Genomic DNA, 21,463 nt, shown 5'->3' with positions numbered 1-21,463 from the left:
GATGAGAAACTCTTATTTTTTACATGGTATTTCGATGCTGACATATGATCACTTAAAACATACAGGCCCAAGAGCTTGAGGCTACAGTAGTAAGAGATTCTGATGACATTTCCTGTTCCAATTTCAGTTAGGTGTAAACCTGTTCCACATCATAGTGGATAGATGCTAATGGGGACATCTGCTAGAGCTACTTTTGGGGATTTGGCCCTACAGCAACTTCCATAGACAGTCATAGGAATATTTTCCTATAACCGTTTCTTTCATAATACCCTGATGGTGGAACATTGCATTTTTGGAGTGGGCCTTTTCTGCATTTTGTGTATCCTAAATGTTAGGGATTTATTTTTTATTTACGGATTTAGTGGATCCACTGGACCAACCCACCAGGGCTGAAGACAGTCCTGGAGTGGTTGGTAGCTGACTCCTCAGATAGGCGGACTATAGACAGGAATACGGAACCAACCCAGAGACAGAAGTACCGACAGAACTGGGAAGGCATAGACAGAACTCAGAACACAGAAAGGGAGACTGACCCTTGGCTGCAGGGAAGATGGCAGGACCCTACCTATAAGTGGAACCATTGCCTCGATAAAGGCAGCCCCGCACTGGAACCTTGGGCCTGACTATCCCTGAAGGTGTAATACACGGAACCAGACAGGGTTGGCACACAGACAGAAGCAAGACAGAGAAGACAAACTGACAGGAAACTGACAGCAAATAAATGTAAGAACAGATACAGATTTGCAGGAAGCCTCATACAGAACGGAAGGTCAGAAATAGACCCTGGGCAGAGAGGCAGACAGGACCCAGACAAGATAGAAGTCAGACAGTAAGACAGAACCCAAAGAGCAGGCAGCAGAGCTGACACAGACAGAATGAACAGTGAGGCCGATTTGTAAAACTAATGCAGTAAGTCCAAGCTTGTGAGCAAGGTCTACGGAGATCAGACAGCACAGATCGGTGTCCATGTGCTGTCCGATACAAGTTGACCTAAATGACACTCATTGGTCACATTTTGGGTAGATGGTCATCATGGACGCTTTTAACCCCTTAAGGACGGACCAAGGTGTTTTGGTCCTAAAGGACCAGACACTTTTTAGGGATTTTACCAATGTGGTGGTTTTACTGCCCTGTTTTTTTCTTCAGCTACTAAACTTTTTTCGGTGCTGTAGTTCTCCTTTTAGCCAGGATTAAAGACCAGGACCAAGTGCTGTAAATTTACTGACCTTGGTCCTTAAGCAGTTTAGATACACCGTGAAAGCTTTCCTTCTGCATATGTTGAATCTAGTGCACTGTAAAGCCGCCTTCACACGTGGCAAAATCATTGCGGCCATTCTGCGATAGAATACCTGCAGCAATTCCACGGTGGCCAAATCCGTAACTACATGGGGCAGATTTGGACGTTTTTAAATTGCAGAGCACATGCAGATTTAGAATCCACAGTGTTTTTCAAAAATACTGCAGATCTGTAGCGGAAAGTTTCCGCACCATGGAAAGATTTCTGAAATCTCCTAGGTATGGCTTGTACTGTAAACGCTGCAGAATTTGTGCAGTGATTTTGCTAGTGGAAAATCTAAAGTGTTTACTGCCCGTGTGGATGTAGCCTAAAAACTCACTTTGATGCTAGGGCGATAGGCAATACACAATGATACTAAGGCCAGCTTCACACGGGCGTAAAGCATATATATGTGAGAGGGTGAGACAGCCTCCAATATGTCTACATTGTTCTTGTTACTGTATATAGTCCTCTGCGGTGTGTTTTATTATTTGTCCACAAGAGGTCGCTGTTCTGCAAAAAGATGATGGTCAAGCTGTGAGGTGACAGGACCATGGTAGCCTGTGATTGGAGCACCCGTTGCCTGGTTACAGCGTGTGCGCACGGGAGGAAAGAAAAATAAAAAGCGTGCGTACACTGTGAGGGGACAGTTGGTCCAGGGAGAGAACACAGTGGAGCTACGGAAGAGGGAAGGAGGTCATGTCCTGAGCGAGGGGAGTGTCCTGACGGGACCAGAGCTGCAGCAGAGCGGACCAGATGCCCGCCGGATGGGAGAAGACTTGCTGCCGGGGATGTTGCTGAACAACCGGAGCGAGACTGGCTATTGTGTGGGCAATACTGGATGTCGCTGAGGAAGTGAGTAACGGCTCTCTGCGGTACCGCACGCTGTTCTGGAGGAGCCCTCATCCGTCTGGACTCTTTGGCTGATCATATAGCAGACCGGGCCAGTAAGAAAACTATGTGCACAGAAGACACCATATTTTGGCGCCAAGTTACTCGGGACTGCGTTTGGGCCTGTAGTTAGACTAGATAGGTTTATGGACCGTGTCAGGCCACACTTCAGCGGCATCGGAGTAGTGGCAGGCAGGCCACATCCAGCCGTCAGTAAGAAGCTTCTGGGAACATTCACCTGGCTATATGGCCGCTGTTCTTTATACATGTTCCTCATTGTATTGGTTTGGGGGGATGGAGTCGGTGTTCAGTCTGTAAGCTGGTGTGCTGCACCGCCGGTACTCAGATCACTCTCCCTTTCCTCTGTTCCCAAGTAGCGGTTTTAATAGGTAACAAGGGGTCGGTTCATTGAGGCCTGCCCGTTAGGTAAAAGCATAGTCTATTTTCTTAGCACACATTTGGGGAGTACAGCACAAGGGCCTCCCCCATCTGGCTGAGTGGATGTGAGTTTTGTCGGGTTGCCTACTGTTTGTGGTCACGTGGGCCACTGGGCTTTAGTAAAATTCGGTCTGCACCTGAACTGGTGTCGGAGACGGTTTCCTTGTCCGTGACTTCGCTGTATCCTGAGGAGCCCACCCCGATACACGGCTTACATATACTCGCACATTGTGTTTTTGTACGCTTGTATTTTACTGTATTTTTTGTATGCACATGCCCTGCATGAGCAATAAAAAACCACATACGTATGCACGTATTTCAATGGGCAACTATGTTAAATTGGTCTAATACGAGCTATGGTCATGCGGATGCAAAAATATGCTCATCTGACCAAACCCATTGAAGTCAATAAGTTCTATTCGTTGCGCATAGTGCGCGCAATAGTGTTTGTTTGAATAAGCCTTAGGATGCCTACCCACTAGCGATTTTTTTTCTTGCGTTGCGAGAGCAAGTGAAAACACACACCTCGCATCACAGCACAGAAAACTGCGATATTGCTAAATGCTTTCAATAGGGCTGACAGCAGTAGCGCCAGCCCCATAGAAAACATAGGGAGTATATCACATGCTATCCCATTGCCTTCAATGGGGTCAGCGCTGCTGTGGCCCCATTAAAAGCGGTGAGTTGCAGGCAACCCCCGCAGCGATGATTTTCAAGGAAGGCCTTGAAATATAAGCCCTTCCCTGAAAATCTTCCCTAGCTGGTAAAAAGAAATAAAAAATTATATACTCATCTCTCTGCTGCTTACAATAAAGTTCGGCACTATGGAGCAATTCCAGCAACCTCATTGGTTCTGATTCACAATTCCAGCAACCTGATTGGTTGTTTGGCTTCTCTGATTCAACCTGATTGGTTGTTAGTGCCGAACTTGAGTGTAATATAGATATATGTGGCAAGGATCAGCAATGAATGGCTGTCGCTGCCTGTGATTGGCTGACCGCTCAGCCAATGAGAACAGCCCTTTTCAGGAGGCAGGGATTTTTAAACCCCTGGCTGCTGAAAGAGCTTCACAGCAGTGCTGGTGAGCCAGCCGAAGGACGCGCCTGAGAGGTGAGTGTGTATATATGTATGTATAGATAGATAGATAGATAGTGTATGTATGTATATATATCTAAAAAATTTTCCAGCAGCTAGGGATGATTTTCAGGGAAATGCTTATATTTCAAGCCCTTCCCCGAAAATCATTGCTGCAGGGGTTGCCTGCAACTCACTGCTTTCAATGGGGCCACAGCAGCGCTGACCCCATTGAAAGCAATGGGATAGCATCCTGGACTTCTGCCACAGCTGTGGCAGAGGATTTCATAATCTCTGCGGTCCCCGCGGGGATGAAGGAAACCCCTGCCACAGCTGCCCTGCCGAGATGTACTCCCTAGGTTTTCAATGGCGCTAGCACTGCTACCGCTGGCCCCATTGAAAACACTGAGCGATATTGAAGATTTCTTCGCTGTGATGTGAAGCTGCAGTGAAAAAACCCAAATGAGTATCAAACCATTGAAAATCATTGCTTTCATAATCATCGCTCTCGCATCGCAGGAAAAAATATCGCTAGTGGGTAGAAGCCCTAAAGTAGTACAGAGCTGAGTACTCACATTTTGTCACCTTCTCCCCTGCAAGTAGTTGCCTGCACTGACTTCCAGTGAAACGAACCCCAGCAGACTGTTAAGATATGGAATAATGAAATTCTTAGAGCTACAGCAATAGTGAGGAATGTAACAGGGAGTCCTGGAGCTCATTATTATAGCATTATACTCAGTATTACAGACTAGCACTGATTTTCATTAATGACCCTTATCACCAGGGGTACGAGCAGTCATCATGAATGGACAGTAGGCAGAAACTGCTCATAAATTTAAGGGAACTCCTAAATCACAGTTCAGAGCTCGAGTGAACTTGCTCTTATCTATGAAGGGAAAGCCAATGGCAGACCTGCCAATTCTGGTGTTGTCTAGTGAATGCCAGCTGAGCTTGGTCAGTAGCCCGCTGGAGGGCATTTTGTAGGACTCTGGCAGCTCTTCCTGTTCCTCTTGCCTGGAGGGTATTTTGTGGGGCTCAGGCAGGTCTTCCTGTTTCTCTGGCCCAAAGAGTATTTTGTGGTGCTCTTCCTGTTTCTCTGGCCCAAAGAGTATTTTGTGGTGCTCTTCCTGTTTCTCTGGCTCGGAGGGTATTTTGTGGGGCTCTGGCAGCTCTTCCTGTTCCTCTGGCCCGGAGGGTATTTTGTGGGGCTCTTTCTGTTTCTCTGGCCCGGAGGGTATTTTGTGGGGCTCTGGCAGCTCTTCCTGTTCCTCCGGCCCGGAAGGTATTTTGTGGGGCTCTTTCAGCTCTTCCTGTTCCTCCGGCCCGGAGGGTATTTCGTGGGGCTCTTCCTGTTTCTCTGGCCCGGAGGGTATTTTGTGGGGCTCAGGCAGCTCTTCCTGTTTCTCTGGCCCAAAGAGTATTTTGTGGTGCTCTTTCTGTTTCTCTGGCTCGGAGGGTATTGTGTGGGGCTCTGGCAGCTCTTCCTGTTCCTCTGGCCCGGAGGGTATTTTGTGGGGCTCTTTCTGTTTCTCTGGCCCGGAGGGTATTTTGTGGGGCTCTGGCAGCTCTTCCTGTTCCTCCGGCCCGGAAGGTATTTTGTGGGGCTCTTTCAGCTCTTCCTGTTCCTCCGGCCCGGAGGGTATTTTGTGGGGCTCTTCCTGTTTCTCTGGCCCGGAGGGTATTTTGTGGGGCTCTGGCAGCTCTCCCTGTTCCTCCGGCCCGGAGGGTATTTTGTGGGGCTCTTCCTGTTTCTCTGGCCCGGAGGGTATTTTGTGGGGCTCTGGCAGCTCCTCCTGTTACTCTAGTCCTGATGCCCTTTTGTCCAGCTTTCCTTATGTAGAAGCCTATGTCTTGCTGTCTGCTCCAGGCTCTTGTGCCAGGAGATACAGTAAACCTTCTTGCTCCGGCATGTATGTATGGATGTGCCATCCTGGAGGAGCAGGACTACCTCCACAACCCGATTGGGCTACAGGTAGCGCCTCACGTACCGGTAATGACGAGGACACCCAACAAAACGCAGAATAGAGACGAATCCGTCAGGAAGTAGAGAGGAAAGGACCTTTCATACATGCAGAAAATTCCACACGTATACCTATAGAGAATGGAGCGGAAATCCACAGTAGCCGATTAACCTCTGTCTCTAGGTGCATTTGTGGAAATACTCCACATATGTGAAAGGCGCCAAATTGTCTCTTGTTCCTTTTTGGGAGGGGTGTCTTGCTGTCGCCTCTCCAGCGCTCCCATTTGCTGGTCTGCAGCCCACATCACTACCTCATAATAACGGCTTTATTAATGTATCCAGGTGGTTTATGATCGGGTGTTCTTATTTACTCTACAAATGGTGTTACCTTCTGAGCGGCAGCAAGCAATAAAATGTGACTTTCCCGTACGCAAGAGCGAGTTCTATATCATGCAGCAGTATTATTGTATCTAGCGGCAGGCCTTTTGGCTGGAGCTCTGTAAACACTGACACGTGGCACATTCGGGGTTTTAGTCCCAGAAAACCCGTTCATTTTAATAGGAGGCGAGTTGGAGGTGCCAGGTTCACTTAATTACTAGGTCCCAACTGTAGAACAGCACATTATAAGATGATCATCAAAGGACTCTTCTGCCCAAAAACTATCCACCATGGACAGAGATGAGACCTTGCATACAGCTTAGGGGATGATAACAGGAGAGACTTGTGGGAAGTCACACTCTTGAAGCTTCGTTCATACGGCGTCATTTTGCTGCAGTTTTGATGACAGAATCTGCACCATTTTAGCATTCTATGACATTCCATGACAACGTTCATTGCTCGACACGCAGATTTTGAAATGTACTTTTCAGGAAAGAAAGAATTTGCATGTCAACCTTGGCACAATGTCCATGTGGAAATGACGTTGAGCGGTCTTATGCGAATTTGCCCCATTGATTGGGGCTAAAAGTACATGAAAACCCATGGCAGAGCTGTGTGGCCGGGTGTCAGCGTTCTGCTACCAATTAAACCATCATATCCATGTTAAAAACCCCATCCTGGCAGGTTAGACCCCTTGTGAACTGGTGGTTTATGGCTAGTAGCACACAAGGGCTGTGATTAGCCAGTGAGCACCTAGCCTGCGTCAGTGAGGCGGCACATTAATGCAATTAGGCAGTGATGGATTAGTGAAGTGCGTGCAGCAATAGGCACCCTTGTAGCACCTCTTTTCACTAATGTCTACACAGTCAAGTCTCATTTTTAGGACTGCACCCTCCTTTTGATGTGGGCCGCACGTAGCCCATGAAGGAAATGGCGTGCGGTGGGTATAGAAGCTGTACAATAGGCTGTCTGCTCACATATCATGCGTTGTCATGTGTAAAAGGGACGATTTATCAGAGTTGCAAAAAGGGATGATAGGGATGATGATGATGATGGTCTTCCAAGGCAAGGGGGACAGTAATTCTCAAACAGTAGTTTGTGAACTATTTGTGTGCTGCTGCGGAGAGACAAATGGCACTATTGGGATTAACCACCATGGACAATGCAGAGCACCATGCGCCCCTGATGTGAGGGGCAAACATCGGCTACAACAGTGTGTGCCGGCCGACTGCTACCCTACAGTGGAGCGGCTCACCATGACAATGAACCAAGGGCCACTAGACGTGTGTCTAACACAACAAGTCCTACGGTCTATGGGACTCCACAGCAGACAGATGGGTACTGCACCTATCTAACACAGGAGACTCAGAAGAAAAGGCTTCAATTCACACAGGAATATCAGAATTGGACCACTGTTGATTGGCAGAGGGTTGCATTTTTCAAGGAGTCAGGTTTTCTGCTTCATGGAACGGATGACTGTTGGCATGTCAGGTGAGAAAGATCAGAGAATAAACTCTGCAACCATCGCTGGGAGAACACAAGCTGGTGGCGGCAGCATTACAGGACTTGTTCCATGGCATTCTTCTGCAGGTGGAAGGGACTCTGGACCAATTTAGTTATGGATCCATTCTTGTAGACTGCCTAAACCCATACATACCGTTTGTCTTTCCTGGGGCAGAGGGAAACTTCCAGCAAAACAATGGGATATGTCACACAGACATGCAGGAGAGTGGGCGGAAGAGCATTCCCTAGCCCTAGACAACAATGCAGGTGGTTCCACAGACGCTCAATTGGGTTTTCCCTCTATGGCTCCTACGCCAAGCACCCTCCAGCCCCTGAGGGAGTCACTGAAGTCAGCATAGCTCTAAGAACCTGCAACCACCTACCCAAACCCTATTGAGTCACTCCTAGCCTGGCTCCTGACTGGGCTGCACACAGAAGTTACTCTGGATATTAGACGGTGGGTATAAGAATGGGACTCCAGTCTGTATCAACTATGCTGCTTCTTTGGACACCCAGTGTGAGACCCACTTCATTTTACTATACCAACGCTGTATATATGTAAACTGGGAGGCGCTAGGAATCCACTATAAACCATGTGACATTTGAAAGAGAGTTTGAGTTCTTCAAGAGCAGCAGAATCCATTATGAGAGCTTTTAAAGCTATAGCAATAAAAAAAAAATAACCAAGAGCAGAGAATGCAAACACCCCAATCACAAAACCGTAGAGGGAGGGGCGACACTTGTGGGTCAGGGATTCTAGAATCATTACCAATGTGGTAAAAGTCACTGAAGCGCAGAGGGTTCCATTTAAGAAACAATTTGTGAGTATTATAGAATAGTTGGGGAAGGGTTAAACAAACCATCAAATACAAAGATAAGTTCTGGAAGCGGCTACAGAATTTCCCATTCCAAACCCTGAACAAACTACAAGAACAAACTGAAGGGTATATATTAAATCTATCAAATAACTTAAGAGACGCCGTCAGCTGGGATTCATGCCGGGAGGAGATCAGCGCATGCCTAGGAGCTGGCGACTTTTAAGCTGAAAGTTCTTTTCTAGCTCCGACAAGGCCTGCGCTCGCACATTGGCCGCCTGCAGCCGCTGCTTCAGTTCTGTGCACTTTTCTTGGGTGGAGGGATACTTGCTCGCACTGCGGTTTTCTTTACTTTCAGTACCAAAGTGGACATTCTTTTTGCTGCGTATAGAAGAGGATCGTTCCAAGGAAGGATCTGTAAATGGAAGGGAGGGGGAGGGGATATGAGTATTACATACTTATTTGGCCACTGCACTTTTATCACAAAGCAGGACTATAGGCAAATATAAGAAACTGTGTACTAGAGCCGATCAAAGAAAAATGCTTCTTCCTCTACAGATTAGGTTCCTTCCCCCCCAAACTGTTCACTGACACTAGGAAAGAAAAAATAAATAAAAATTGATCTTTGCAAACAAAACCAACAGCATGTTGATCAATCAGATTACATGCTACCCATTGAAGTGTATAGAGAGGAAAGGAAAAGCTAAACAAAAGAGGCACTACTGAAGTTAAGTGTTTTCCTACCATCTCTATTGCTCAGTGCTGCTGTATACTGTCCTCCATGCTGCTACTTTACTGTGGATGAGATAAGAAGGGAAGAGCTTCTCCTTCCCTCTGTGTGCAGAGACATCACAGCAGCTACTCTATACACACCAGCACACAGAAGGCCAAGAACTGCTATACATACAGGCTACAAGCCCTATGTGCTCCGGCCCTAGAGTCATTCCTCAGGGACAGACGCAGCAGCTTATGCAGGAAAAGCAGGTCTACTCTGTATATCCACACCTACTGGATATGAGCTGTAAGGAGCTGCTGCCCCCACTAGGAGGCGCACAGGGTCCTGTTATGGGACAAGATCTCCATCAATCTGAAACCACCACTTTTTAGGGCTGTACTGCATCCACAGACAGACGGGGGTCAGAGAGCAATCAGCTCCTGCAGCACCATCGCTTCATTCTAAGAATGAGAGGACTGGATAATATAGTCTGCACTTCAGTTTCATACCATTTGCAATAACACTATTGTCCATCAATGAATGGAAACATTTTTGCTCACAGCCCCTCGCCCCAGCTCCCACCCCTGTACTTCTCAAACCTAGGACATGCATGTACTCTTCTCATATCCCCCAAACTATAGTAGCTACAGCAACCCAAGTGTGAAATAGGCAGAACTGCCAAAGAACACACGGACCAAGTTTATTAAAGATAAAGTATGCACACAAGACAAGGCGGGCACGACAAAAGCTCATAGCCCGAGATTAAGGACTACAGCGGATAGTCCTGCCAAGCAGCTAGCGCTTCTAGAGGCTTCCTGTCAGCTCTCATACCTAGTCCATGCTCCAGCCCAGCGCCGGGAAGACGTTGCTCCTTAAGGAGATTGAAGTTCTTCATCAAGTTCTCAGCTCTGAAAACATGAAAAGGAGCAGCAGATGAAAACCTATTGGCCATAAACACATCCCATGATGTCCCCATGGAGGAGGGTCAGCTAGACTGCTAACTCTAGGCCTACCTCGTGAATCCATGCGACAGGGGTTGGTTAAGACACATCTCCTAGTTCTCGAGGTTTCTAAATTTGTTAGTGTCCACAACAAGATGGCGCCCCCCCCACACTACACACTGCCAGTTATGAGTGGCACCAGAGGGAGATCACTGCCGGTGGAATTAAAGAGTTCTCCCACTTCGGGCTATGGAGGACTCCTCAGGAAAGGTCATCAACAGCAGGTGGTCCCTGGGTATACAGCAGACAGCTCTGTACATTGTGCAGTGGCCCCAGCTGGTATTGCATGCTGAGTGCTATTTACTTCAATGAGACCAGCAATGTACAGAGAGCTACCTGCTTCCAGAACAAAGACAGCTCTGTCTCCACAGGAACCAGTCGATTGCTAGCATGTTCCTGGCGGCGGATTCTCACAGCTGGGTCATCAGTAGCCAGAAGTGGAAGAACCCCTTTAATTCAGCTCATCCGGATACATAATCCATCCACAGCTATGGAGCTCCCCCTAGTGGAGGTTGCAGGCAGAGAAATTATTTAAATGGCTTTTTTTATCTGAGATGGGGCAATAACAGTGAATGTATTAGCCCTCCAGAACAGCAATTCATTGTGGCAGCTGTCCACAATTATCAGAGGAGCCACGGTGTGCCAAGAAACAGCTCCTGTACTATGACTCTACTTGCACCAGACAGGGATCATCAATTCATGATGCTTGCGCCAAATTCTGACCTCCCATCAGCACATAAATCTGGCTCCATCTGACCAGGAGATGTTTTCCCACTGCTCAGTGATACAAGTTTTGCGCTCTTTTGCCCGCTGGAGTCTTTCGGTTTCCCTTAGACACAATGGCGCTGGAACTGGTCGCCCGCTGTTATACCATCCGTGCGGAGGAACGGCGAGTTGTGCATTCGGACACGTTAGTTGGAGCTCCAGCGTTGTATTCAGCTGACTGTGCAGCCTGTTGGTCAGAATGATTCCTGACATCCTCCTCCGACCCCTTTCAGTGAGGAGTTGTTTCCGTCCGCAGGATCCCCTTTCGCTGGATGTTTTCCCTCCGATCGCGCCATTCTCTGTATACTCGCCACAGAGTTACACGAGTAACTGCCATAAGCAAAAATAGTCTTTATCCATATCAATCAGTCACAGCACAGCTTTCACTTCATATTCTGCTCTTGTAAATGCAAGCTCTCTTGTAATTTGTTACTATGGGCAAAAAAAGACTTTGCTTATGGGAGTTGACATAACCTGCAGGAAACGGAGCATTGTCCGGCCGCTGGTCATGTCAGGTGCAGAATACACAGCGAAGAGCTCCAGAACTGCATTCACTGCAGAGGCCACCGATACCGGGATGGATTGCTGAGAAAAACCCAACACCCTGGAGGGTGTCATTAAAAGAGCCTTCAGGCCATTTACTTGTGTTTGGAATAGTGATGTCTCAGCTAATCGACGGGAGCTTTCAGAGTTATAAATGGCAACTAAAGAACGCCAGTCTTACCGTGACAGTTTATCTTCCGCCAGCCTCTCCCGCACGCACAGCTCCCTTTCTCGTTCTGAAAGGCAAAAATAAGTGAAATGCTATAAATATCAGGAGTTTATAATGCCCTATTGGATGCTACAAGGGCATCTAGGACCCCAAACCATGCCAAGTTGTGGGAGGGGTTTACAGGACATGTTTCAGATACCTACCGATGGGCATGGCGTCTGTACGCCAAAAAGCATCCCCCACATGTATGGGAACAGAGAAACAAAATGGTTACGGAAAGCCCTAACATGAGTGTGAATGCAGCCCAAGTTTTTTGAGGGTTGTGAAAACAAAACCCTAAGCCGTGTGCTTGTGGCAGCAGAATGCCCTTCTGAGAGATGGAGGTACGCAGCTTGTCCTTCCCCATAGAGGCCGCATTCATTCAGTATCACAAGCACTTCCAATTTACAGATGAGCGGCCTGGCCCAACCGTAATCCTCAACTAGCGGCCCAAAGCCATTTTCCTGGACGGCTAAGAGTGGTGATGGGTAAAGAATCCAAGTCTCACATCATAACGAACGCCCGTAAAGGAATCATCATCTGTATTTGTATAGCGCCAACTTATTCCGCAGTGCTTAAAGTATGACGTTTACGTTGGTGAGAGGTCCCAGAGTTTAGTCATTTTGGCATTCTGCTGTCCACCGAGCTGCATTCGTGACCGCGGTTTTATTACATTGGACAGTTTATAGGTTGGTGGCATGAAGCTCAGTTTCAGGACTTGGCACTTTGATGAAGATCACAGCAACAGCCTAATGAAGTGTAAGAGGAGTACTAGAAGTCACAACATAGTAGAATGGACTTACGTTCTAGCCTCTCCTCCCGTTCCTTTAAAGCCTTCTCCCGTGCCAGCAACTGCTGTTCCTTTAACCGCAGATCACCCGGGATTGGATCTGGCTGGTGAAGCCGCTCTACTTCTGCAGATCGACGGACACGCTTCTCAGATATTCTGTGTTGCTCTTCTGCAACCCAGTCTGCTAATAGGGAGTGCTGCAATATCTCCTCAATGGCAGGCCTCAAATAATCCTATAAGAAAGGGTTATTAATCGAATGCGCACATCTGAGCAACTCATTGCGGCCTTTGAGGGGTCCCAGCTACATTCTACCCCGTACTGGCCCATCTTCTCCCAGATAGAACCTGGTGGCGAGTTCTTTCCACTATGAGTAAGAAGTCACTTTACTGTGTGATGCTGCCACCCAACAGTCATCTTATTTAATATGTCCCCTCTAAAAACAGAAGATAGTTACTGAAGCAGGAGTCACAGGGAGGTCCTAGAGAAAGGGGCAGCTGGTGGTCCAGTGGGTAAGGACACTCCAAATAACCCTACATGAAATTGGCCCATGTGGGAATGGGTGGGAGACTGTACAGCATTGTGGAATATGTTGGTGCTATAAGCAAAGCATCTATAAAAGTCTATGCTTAATCCTTGGCTGCCACTTCCCAGGATAGAGAAGATATACTGGCATTACTAATGGGACAACTACGCTGCCCTCCAGGGTCCTGGTGCGGCTCAATTCATAAATCCCGCCTCCTCGAAACGATGGCTGTGATTGGTTCTTAGAGTGTTGCTCTGCTGATCACAGCCATCACTTCATGGAGGCAGGATTTATGTGCTAGGCTGGGTAATGTATTCCTATTGACTCCTCACCCCCCCCCCCCCCTTTTTTTTTGATGAAATGTAACTAGGGCTAATATTTCAAGCCTCCCTGAAAAACCTGAGAAGAAAAAACAGGCTAGGTCCTATTTTCAAGGAAGCACTAACAGGAGCCTTACATTATCGCAAATATATTTAACCAGGTCACATTACTTCTTGGCATTTAAACTTTAGACACTCACCTTGAGATTTAGCATTTTTGTAAGAATGTGGTTCAGTTCTTCAGAATATCGATAGGGAATTCTCCGAAATTTTCCTATTTTAATCTTTTCTGCCAACTCTTTTTGGTTAAAGGCAGTGAATGGCGGTCTTAAAGAAACAGGGCAAAGTGTATTTATTAGGATAACACATTCAACTATGTTTAAAGGGGTTGTCTCATTGAGAACAGCATAGGGGTGGGCTATACCATGCTTGGTGTTGTACAAAGAAGTATGGTCCAAATGGGCAGCGGGCCAATCTTATTAGTAATGCCAGATTTGCCACTGGGGCAAAAAGAGATCCCCATTTCCATATTATCATTGCCCCAAAACACCCCCCTAGCAGGACGAGCCGCCCAGAGTACATTTCTAAGTATCACTGTCTCTAATAGCGCTTTTCCCACTACCTACAATTGCTTTACAAACACTCTTCCTGGTTGCTGCTGACCAGGACATGTGATTGCTTCAGCCAATTACTGGCTATAGAAAGTCACTATGGTGGCTAGGGATAGGCTGCAGCAACCAGGAAGTACAGAGTTTAGGTAGTGGGAAAACTCCTTTAAGTCTTTCTAGGCTTCTTAGAGTACATTAAAGAAATGCAGTCTTAAGACCCATTTACACACACATATCTTTCACAAAATTCAAAGGTCAGCGATCGTTTTGCATAAAAGTACTAATAGGCACTAATTGCTATTCATACTTATCAGCTTCATTCGCATGCAAATGAGCTTCTGGGAGCTGTTACAGAACTCAGCAGGAGGCCTGAGCTCTGTAATTAGCTGTATTGTTCAGCCATAGACAGCAGTCACAGCATGCGGTCCTGCTTATCAGTTGTTCTGCTGAAGGATGGTTTTCAAGCAGAACTGAAAATCACCCTTCAGCAGAAAACGGAAAGATGGGCACATTTCGACACAAAAGATCATTGCTCAAAAGAGGTCTTTTGAGCAAATTTGAGCAATAATCGTTGTGTCTAAATGGGGCTTTAAAGAGGCTGTCCAAATTATACAATTGTAATATAAACAGACTCTGCATGGGTTAAACAATCTGATACTTCTCTCTCAGCATCCCATGATAGAGCTCTGTTATTGGCGAGTAGAAGCAGGGGAGAACCTTTTCCCATGACAATGTATAACTTGGACAGCCTTTTAACAACCCCCCGCCATTAGCCTATAGCACACTACTCTTTAGTAGTATGAAAGCCAGTGGGAAATTCAGAATTCCTGCATGGTGCTGGACTCCTGCTGACAGGGGTGAAGAGCCGATCCTATCGTGTCAAGACTTGGCCTAGCCATTTATGACGGAGCACCAGAAATACTAGATTTCCATGTGCCCAGACAAAAACTTCCGACTACAACTTATCAGGGTGGAAATTAGGGCAATTATCCTTTTCTTACGAAGTGCGGTACAAAATCAGACCTGAAAATGGATTGTGATGGGCCTAGTACTTACGAGAGAGCGCACAGTTCATACAGAAGACAGCCGAGCGACCAGATATCAGACTTCTCATTGTAGGACATCCTGTTTATTTGCTCCTAGTCAAGAGAAGTTCAAGGGAAATGTCAACAGCCTGACCGAAATGAAGTGTCCCTACAGCCCATATAGAATGACGAGCGCCGTGGAAGGGTTCAAAATAAGGGACAAGATTTAATAAGAAAGCCCCCACTGTCTGTTACCCATAGCAACCACTCACAGAGCACCCCACAGAACTAAAGCTGCTCTGCGGACAGGGACAGTTTTACATGTACCCCCCATACCTGTTAGACCAGGATGCAACTACCGCATTATATGACTCCTCATCTACAGGAGCCGCCATTACATGTAAAGTAGGAAGGCATTTACACTAGACAGAACCAAGATGACAAATCAGCCATCAGTCCACCGACAGCCACCAGGGGGCTCCAACGATCCCCCTAGTTACAGTTGCAAGCATGTCATGTTTTATATCCATGCAGCAGGACTTTACTTGGCTGCCAAGTCTAAGTGTGTAGGACCCAAATCACAATTTGTTGCACTGCCAACCATTGCAGTCGTCGTCTGGAGACCCAGAATGACAGTACATGTGATGCACACGCAGCGCTGCCAGGTACTTACAGGAGACATGTAATATGGAGTGCCAACAAAGGTTTTTGCAAAACTGGTGTCATGGTGTAATATTCTGGCTAAACCAAAGTCGCCAAGTTTCACGTTTTTCTTGGCATCAAGGAATATGTTGGCAGGTTTCAGGTCCCGGTGAAGAACAGTATGGCCACCGTCACCCCTTTTGTGGCAATCTTTCAGGGCTAAAGCAAGCTGGGCAAATACCCGCAGAATGAAGTCCTCTTCCAAATACTGTCTGAGGGGGAACAAAAATGATGGGGGGAGAATATTAATAAAGACAAGCAGTTTACAGGGATACATTCTATCGCCGGATGACTCTTTACACTGCTACGAGGACGCCATTTCTGGCCATTATTGGACTTGTATCCTACATCTATCGCCATTTTACTGCTCTGCAGAGTGCCTCTCTAATTCTGTCTTCTCTGCGGCTGGAGCGCTCCCACAGGCTGTAGCATGGAGATAAAACACTTACTGGTCTTCAGCAGCAGCATCTCTATGCGTCCTGCTTCCTACTCATAGCCCTCTCCTCTCCATAGGCCTCTATAGGCAGTATGTCACATAAAGCGGCATTTCTCTGCTAAGCCTTTATAAAATCTCTTAGATTTGCTTGTTGTATTAATTTATGCAAAGTTGGCTGAAATGACAATAGCTGCAATCTGCAGTCTTTAGGCTTCCCATGGTACGGTGCACTTACCTCTCCTTTGTACATTTGGCAATAAGGCTGGCCAGGTCTCCCCCCTCACAGAATTCCATCACGATGTAAAGTGTCGTATTTGTTCGGTCTATTATACGGTCAAAGTAGCGCACAATGTTGGGGTGTTTCAGCTCCCGTAACAAGTTCACTTCGGACACCAGCATCTGCTTCTCAGACTCGCTCATGGTGCCGTAGTCCAGCTCTTTCCACACCAGCACCTGCGACATATACATGTATGCTTAGCGTGTCCTGAACACATGACTAGTGAACAGGGCTGTGGGGTCCGTGAGCCAAAACTTCCCACTCATTACTTAATGGCCCTTGTACACGACTGCATGAGCGCCGATGCCACCGCTAAAGGTGGTCAGCGCTCAGGAAGAGGGTTTACACCGACAGACTTCACTGCTGGATCGCGGACTTCTCACTTAGCGCTTCTCCTCCTAGAATCAGAATTGTATGATCCCCGACGACAACGGGAGAGATCTCTGAACAGATTATTAAACATCATGTATGCAAGTACTTGGATGAGAATGGAGTAATTAACCAGAGCCAGCATGGGTTTGTAACAAACAAGTCATGCCAGATGAATCTAATGTCCCTCTATGACAGAATCACTGACTGGGTTGATCAGGGAAATGCGGTGGATATAGTATATCTTGGCTTTGATAAAGCATTTGACAAAGTATCTCATATCATACTTATTGGAAAAATGACCAAATCTGGGATTGACAAGGCAACTGTTAGGGGGATTCACAACTGGCTGAGTGATCATACTCAAAGAGTGGTCATAAATGGCTGCACATCCAAGTGGAAGAATGTATCAAGTGGGGACCACAAGGCTCTGTCCTAGGCCCAGTGGGTATTAGTGTATCTTGACACCACCGGAAGCTAGGGGTTTAACAGGAGGAATGCCCCTGTCACACCCTCAGCTCCCGATTGGGTCAAGAAGCAAAAGGTCCTGGAAGGGACCTAGGAGCTGGGGACGCCACTTACAGCATACGGGGTGGTGGTGGTGGTGGTGGGGGCGGCGAAGCGGGAGACATGCTGCTGGAGGACTGACACCCAGGGACATCAGTGACAGTGCTCCCGCCTGTTTTTGCTGCAAGGGGAGCCGACACGGGAGCCTACAGTGCGGCACTTCTGCGGGAACTGCAACTTCGCCGGTGGTGCTGGAGTGGCATCTGGCGACAAGACTGCCGACGCGACTTACAGCACTCCCGGCTTCTTTGGCCACGGGGCTGAGAGCGTCAGCGTGATACCACAGTGCCGATGCCAGGTGAGTGACGGCATCGGGGACGGCACTCAATGCGCTCCCGCCTGCTTCGGCCACAGGGGGAGCGGTAGCGGGAGCGCACTTTGCCGTAGGGGTGGGGGAATCCTGTCAGCGGTCATGCATGGGAAAATAGCTGTGCAGCTATTTGTGTCACGGGGGAGGGTTAGGGTGAGGTGTAAGTGTAACAGTTAGCCTTTATATTAAAACTGTAAGGCTAACTGTGACACTTACCCCTCACCCCAATAAGAAATCATAAAACTGCGCTGGGTGGACCGGAGGGGAAGGGCTCCATGGATGTTAGCTGCTGAATGAGCTTACTGGGCTGCAAGGACCTGCAGCCCATCCAGCTCTGCAGCCAGTCAGGTGCTGGGGGCGTCACCACCCTGTCAATCTTGACTTCACCAGGACTTCCTGGTGGTGTCAAGATACACTAAAACTAGCCCAGTGTTGGTCAACGTTTTTATAAATGATCTGGAGGAGGGAATTCATGGGAAACTGATCAAATTTGCTGACAACACAAAGCTAGGAGGAATAGCTAACTAACTAGTAAAAAAGACTTGGGTATACTAATAGATCATAGACTGAACATGAGTCAACAATGTGATGCAGCAGCCAAAAAGGCAAACACAATTCTGGGATGTACTAAGAAAAGCATAGAGTCTAGATCACGTGAGCTCATTATCCCCCTCTACTCTTCCTTAGTCAGACCTCATCCGGAATACTGGGTCCAGTTCTGGGATGTATGAGGAGAAGCATAGAGTCTAGATCACGTGAGGTCATTACCCCCCTCTACTCTTCCTTAGTCAGACCTCATCTGGAATACTGGGTCCAGTTCTGGGCACCCCACTTTATAACAGACATAGACAAACTGGAGCAAGTTCAGAGAAGAGTTACTAAGATGGTGAGCGGTCTGCAAATCATGTCCTGTGAGGAACGGTTAAAGGATCTGGGAATGTTTAGCAGAAGAGAAGGCTGAGAGGAGACTTAATAGCGGTCTACAAATATCTGAAGGGCTGTCACAGTGCAGAGGGATCAGCCCTATTCTCATCTGCACAAGGAAAGACTAGAAGCAATGGGCTGAAACTGAGAGGGAGGAGACACAGATTAGATATTAGACAGTGAGGTGGATCAATGAGTGGAACAAATCCTGCACTGAGCAGGGGGTTGGACCCGATGACCCCGGAGGTCCCGATGACGCAGCACTGAGCAGGGGGGTTGGACCCGATGACCCAGCACTGAGCAGGGGGTTGGACCCGATGACCCCGGAGGTCCCGATGACCCAGCACTGAGCAGGGGGTTGGACCCGATGACCCCGGAGGTCCCGATGACCCAGCACTGAGCAGGGGGTTGGACCCGATGACCACGGAGGTCCCGATGACCCAGCACTGAGCAGGGGGTTGGACCCGATGACCACGGAGGTCCCGATGACCCAGCACTGAGCAGGGGGTTGGACCCGATGACCCCGGAGGTCCCGATGACCCAGCACTGAGCAGGGGGTTGGACCCGATGACCCCGGGGGTCCCGATGACCCAGCTCTGAGCAGGGGGTTGGACCCGATGACCCCGGGGGTCCCGATGACCCAGCACTGAGCAGGGGGTTGGACCCGATGACCCCGGGGGTCCCGATGACCCAGCACTGAGCAGGGGGTTGGACCCGATGACCCCGGGGGTCCCGATGACCCAGCACTGAGCAGGGGGTTGGACCCGATGACCCCGGGGGTCCCGATGACCCAGCACTGAGCAGGGGGTTGGACCCGATGACCCCGGGGGTCCCGATGACCCAGCACTGAGCAGGGGGTTGGACCCGATGACCCCGGGGGTCCCGATGACCCCGCACTGAGCAGGGGGTTGGACCCGATGACCCCGGGGGTCCCGATGACCCCGCACTGAGCAGGGGGTTGGACCCGATGACCCCGGGGGTCCCGATGATTCAGCACTGAGCAGGGGGTTGGACCCGATGACCCCGGGGGTCCCGATGACCCAGCACTGAGCAGGGGGTTGGACCCGATGACCCCGGGGGTCCCGATGACCCAGCACTGAGCAGGGGGTTGGACCCGATGACCCCGGGGGTCCCGATGACCCAGCACTGAGCAGGGGGTTGGACCCGATGACCCCGGGGGTCCCGATGACCCAGCACTGAGCAGGGGGTTGGACCCGATGACCCCGGGGGTCCCGATGACCCAGCACTGAGCAGGGGGTTGGACCCGATGACCCCGGGGGTCCCGATGACCCAGCACTGAGCAGGGGGTTGGACCCGATGACCCCGGGGGTCCCGATGACCCAGCACTGAGCAGGGGGTTGGACCCGATGACCCCGGGGGTCCCGATGACCCAGCACTGAGCAGGGGGTTGGACCCGATGACCCCGGGGGTCCCGATGACCCAGCACTGAGCAGGGGGTTGGACCCGATGACCCCGGGGGTCCCGATGACCCAGCACTGAGCAGGGGGTTGGACCCGATGACCCCGGGGGTCCCGATGATTCAGCACTGAGCAGGGGGTTGGACCCGATGACCCCGGGGGTCCCGATGACCCAGCACTGAGCAGGAGGTTGGACCCGATGACCCCGGGGGTCCCGATGACCCAGCACTGAGCAGGGGGTTGGACCCGATGACCCCGGAGGACCCTTCCAGATGTATCATTACACACACTGCAGCCGCGGAATGGATTATGATGCGGAAACACCGCTGACCGCTCTGGAGACGCGCGGCCGGAAAGGCGCAGTACAGTTGCAACAGACGCGGCACATCTCTCACTACGTTGGGAGACCCCCATCCACCTCTAGTTTGCATTAAAAAAAAAAAAAAAAAGTTAAAAAAAAAACAAAAACTTTGCCTTGTCCAAACAAATCCGTTTATCAGAGTAACGCCAGAACCGCGCTTCTGTCACTTTGTCTCCAAGGGGAAAAAAAAAAAAGTTAACTAAAAACAATCCAAGAGATTGTATTCATCCTAAAATGGTACCAATAACGAGCCCAGGGCAGTGAAAGCCGTATGATCACCAACCGAGGACGCGGCAGACCCCGACTTACTACTAGTGGGCGGAAAAACATCAAAAACAGGATGCAAGGTCAGCGGCGAGGAGAGGCGGAGCCAGGGGCGCACTGCTGACGGTCTCCAGTGTATTATGTGTCACGACAGGAAAGGGTTAACGCAGGGGCGAGCGGACTGGTTGCCATGGACGACCGCCCGTCACCGCGCTCACCTACCTTCCCGTCGCTTCTCCTCTGGATCTTCTGACACTTCCCGTAGGAGCCGCAGCCGATGGTGTGCAGCACCTCGTAGTCCTCCGTCCGGGACGGCATGCTGCTAGACGCTTCGGCTGACCGGAGGACTCCCCGCACAACGGCACAAACGGTTTAAACTTGCAGCCTTTCCAGTGTCCTGCGCGCTCATTGGTTAGTGCTTCTCGGCTGCTGATTGGCTAACGGCTCGTAGCTTCTCAGCTGCTGATTGGCCTTTGGAATCAGCACAAAATGCGACGTCCCAGCTGTCTTCGTAACGGATGGGCGGGGCCTAGATGTGGTTGCCAAGCGACAGATGCGGCGCGATGCACTAGCGGGTGTTTCAAACGGAAGTAGTGCCGAGGTCACGTGGACTGTAGGCGTAAAAATTGAAATAAAAAAATAAGGTTTTACCAATTATTGTTTTAAAAAGTAATAAAAGTAAAAAAAAACCCCTTTTGCCATATTTGTAATAAAAGAATCTATGAAATAAAACAAAAATAGATATTTGGTATCGCTGCATCCGTAAAAGTACAATCTATCAAAGTAACATATTATTTACCCCACATGGTGAACGCCGTCAGAAAAAAAAATGGCAGAAATGTGCTTTTTTGGTCCCCCTGTCTCCTAGAAAAAATGCAATAAAAACCGATCAAAAAGTCGTGTGCATTCCAGAATGGAACCAACGGAAACTACAGGACGTCCAGCAAAAATGAGCCGCCGCACAACTATGGCGACACAAAAATAAAAAAAGCTATTGTGCG

The 21,463-nt window shown here is 48.9% G+C and overlaps 1 protein-coding gene across 3 annotated transcripts; it reads right to left on the bottom strand.

Annotated features, from left to right (window-relative positions):
- Positions 1–8,116: 8,116 nt before the first annotated feature.
- On the bottom strand, positions 8,117–20,868 carry NEK2 (NIMA related kinase 2). Of its 3 annotated transcripts, none has more exons than XM_066595028.1 (9): positions 20,685–20,868; positions 16,208–16,425; positions 15,508–15,748; positions 14,866–14,948; positions 13,402–13,528; positions 12,371–12,590; positions 11,541–11,595; positions 9,882–9,958; positions 8,117–8,750 (listed from the first exon to the last, which is right to left on the bottom strand). In XM_066595028.1, exons 1-9 carry the CDS (start codon positions 20,778–20,780, stop codon positions 8,530–8,532), a joined length of 1,338 nt encoding a protein of 445 aa, XP_066451125.1. In that variant the 5' UTR covers positions 20,781–20,868; the 3' UTR covers positions 8,117–8,529. The 3 variants fall into 3 exon arrangements, with proteins under 3 accessions (XP_066451125.1, XP_066451127.1, XP_066451128.1); XM_066595030.1 differs by having other exon boundaries at positions 20,681–20,830; XM_066595031.1 differs by lacking the exons at positions 8,117–8,750; positions 9,882–9,958 and adding an exon at positions 10,986–11,146.
- Between the last annotated feature and the right edge of the window lie 595 nt (positions 20,869–21,463).

Source organism: Eleutherodactylus coqui, chromosome 3 (genome assembly GCF_035609145.1).
Source record: "Eleutherodactylus coqui strain aEleCoq1 chromosome 3, aEleCoq1.hap1, whole genome shotgun sequence".
NCBI classification, from domain to species: Eukaryota; Metazoa; Chordata; class Amphibia; order Anura; family Eleutherodactylidae; genus Eleutherodactylus; species Eleutherodactylus coqui.
This window is presented reverse-complemented; position numbering and strand designations above follow the sequence as displayed.

Bases quoted from the DNA above. Each gene is read 5' to 3' on its own strand.
- NEK2 (XM_066595028.1), bottom strand. From the start codon at position 20,780: ATGCCGTCCCGGACGGAGGACTACGAGGTGCTGCACACCATCGGCTGC. The intron at 16,426-20,684 runs GTAGGTGAGCGC...TATATGTCGCAG, and splicing joins AGAGGAGAAGCGACGGGAAG to GTGCTGGTGTGGAAAGAGCT. The intron at 8,751-9,881 runs GTATGAGAGCTG...TTCCATTTACAG, and splicing joins TGGGCTGGAGCATGGACTAG to ATCCTTCCTTGGAACGATCC.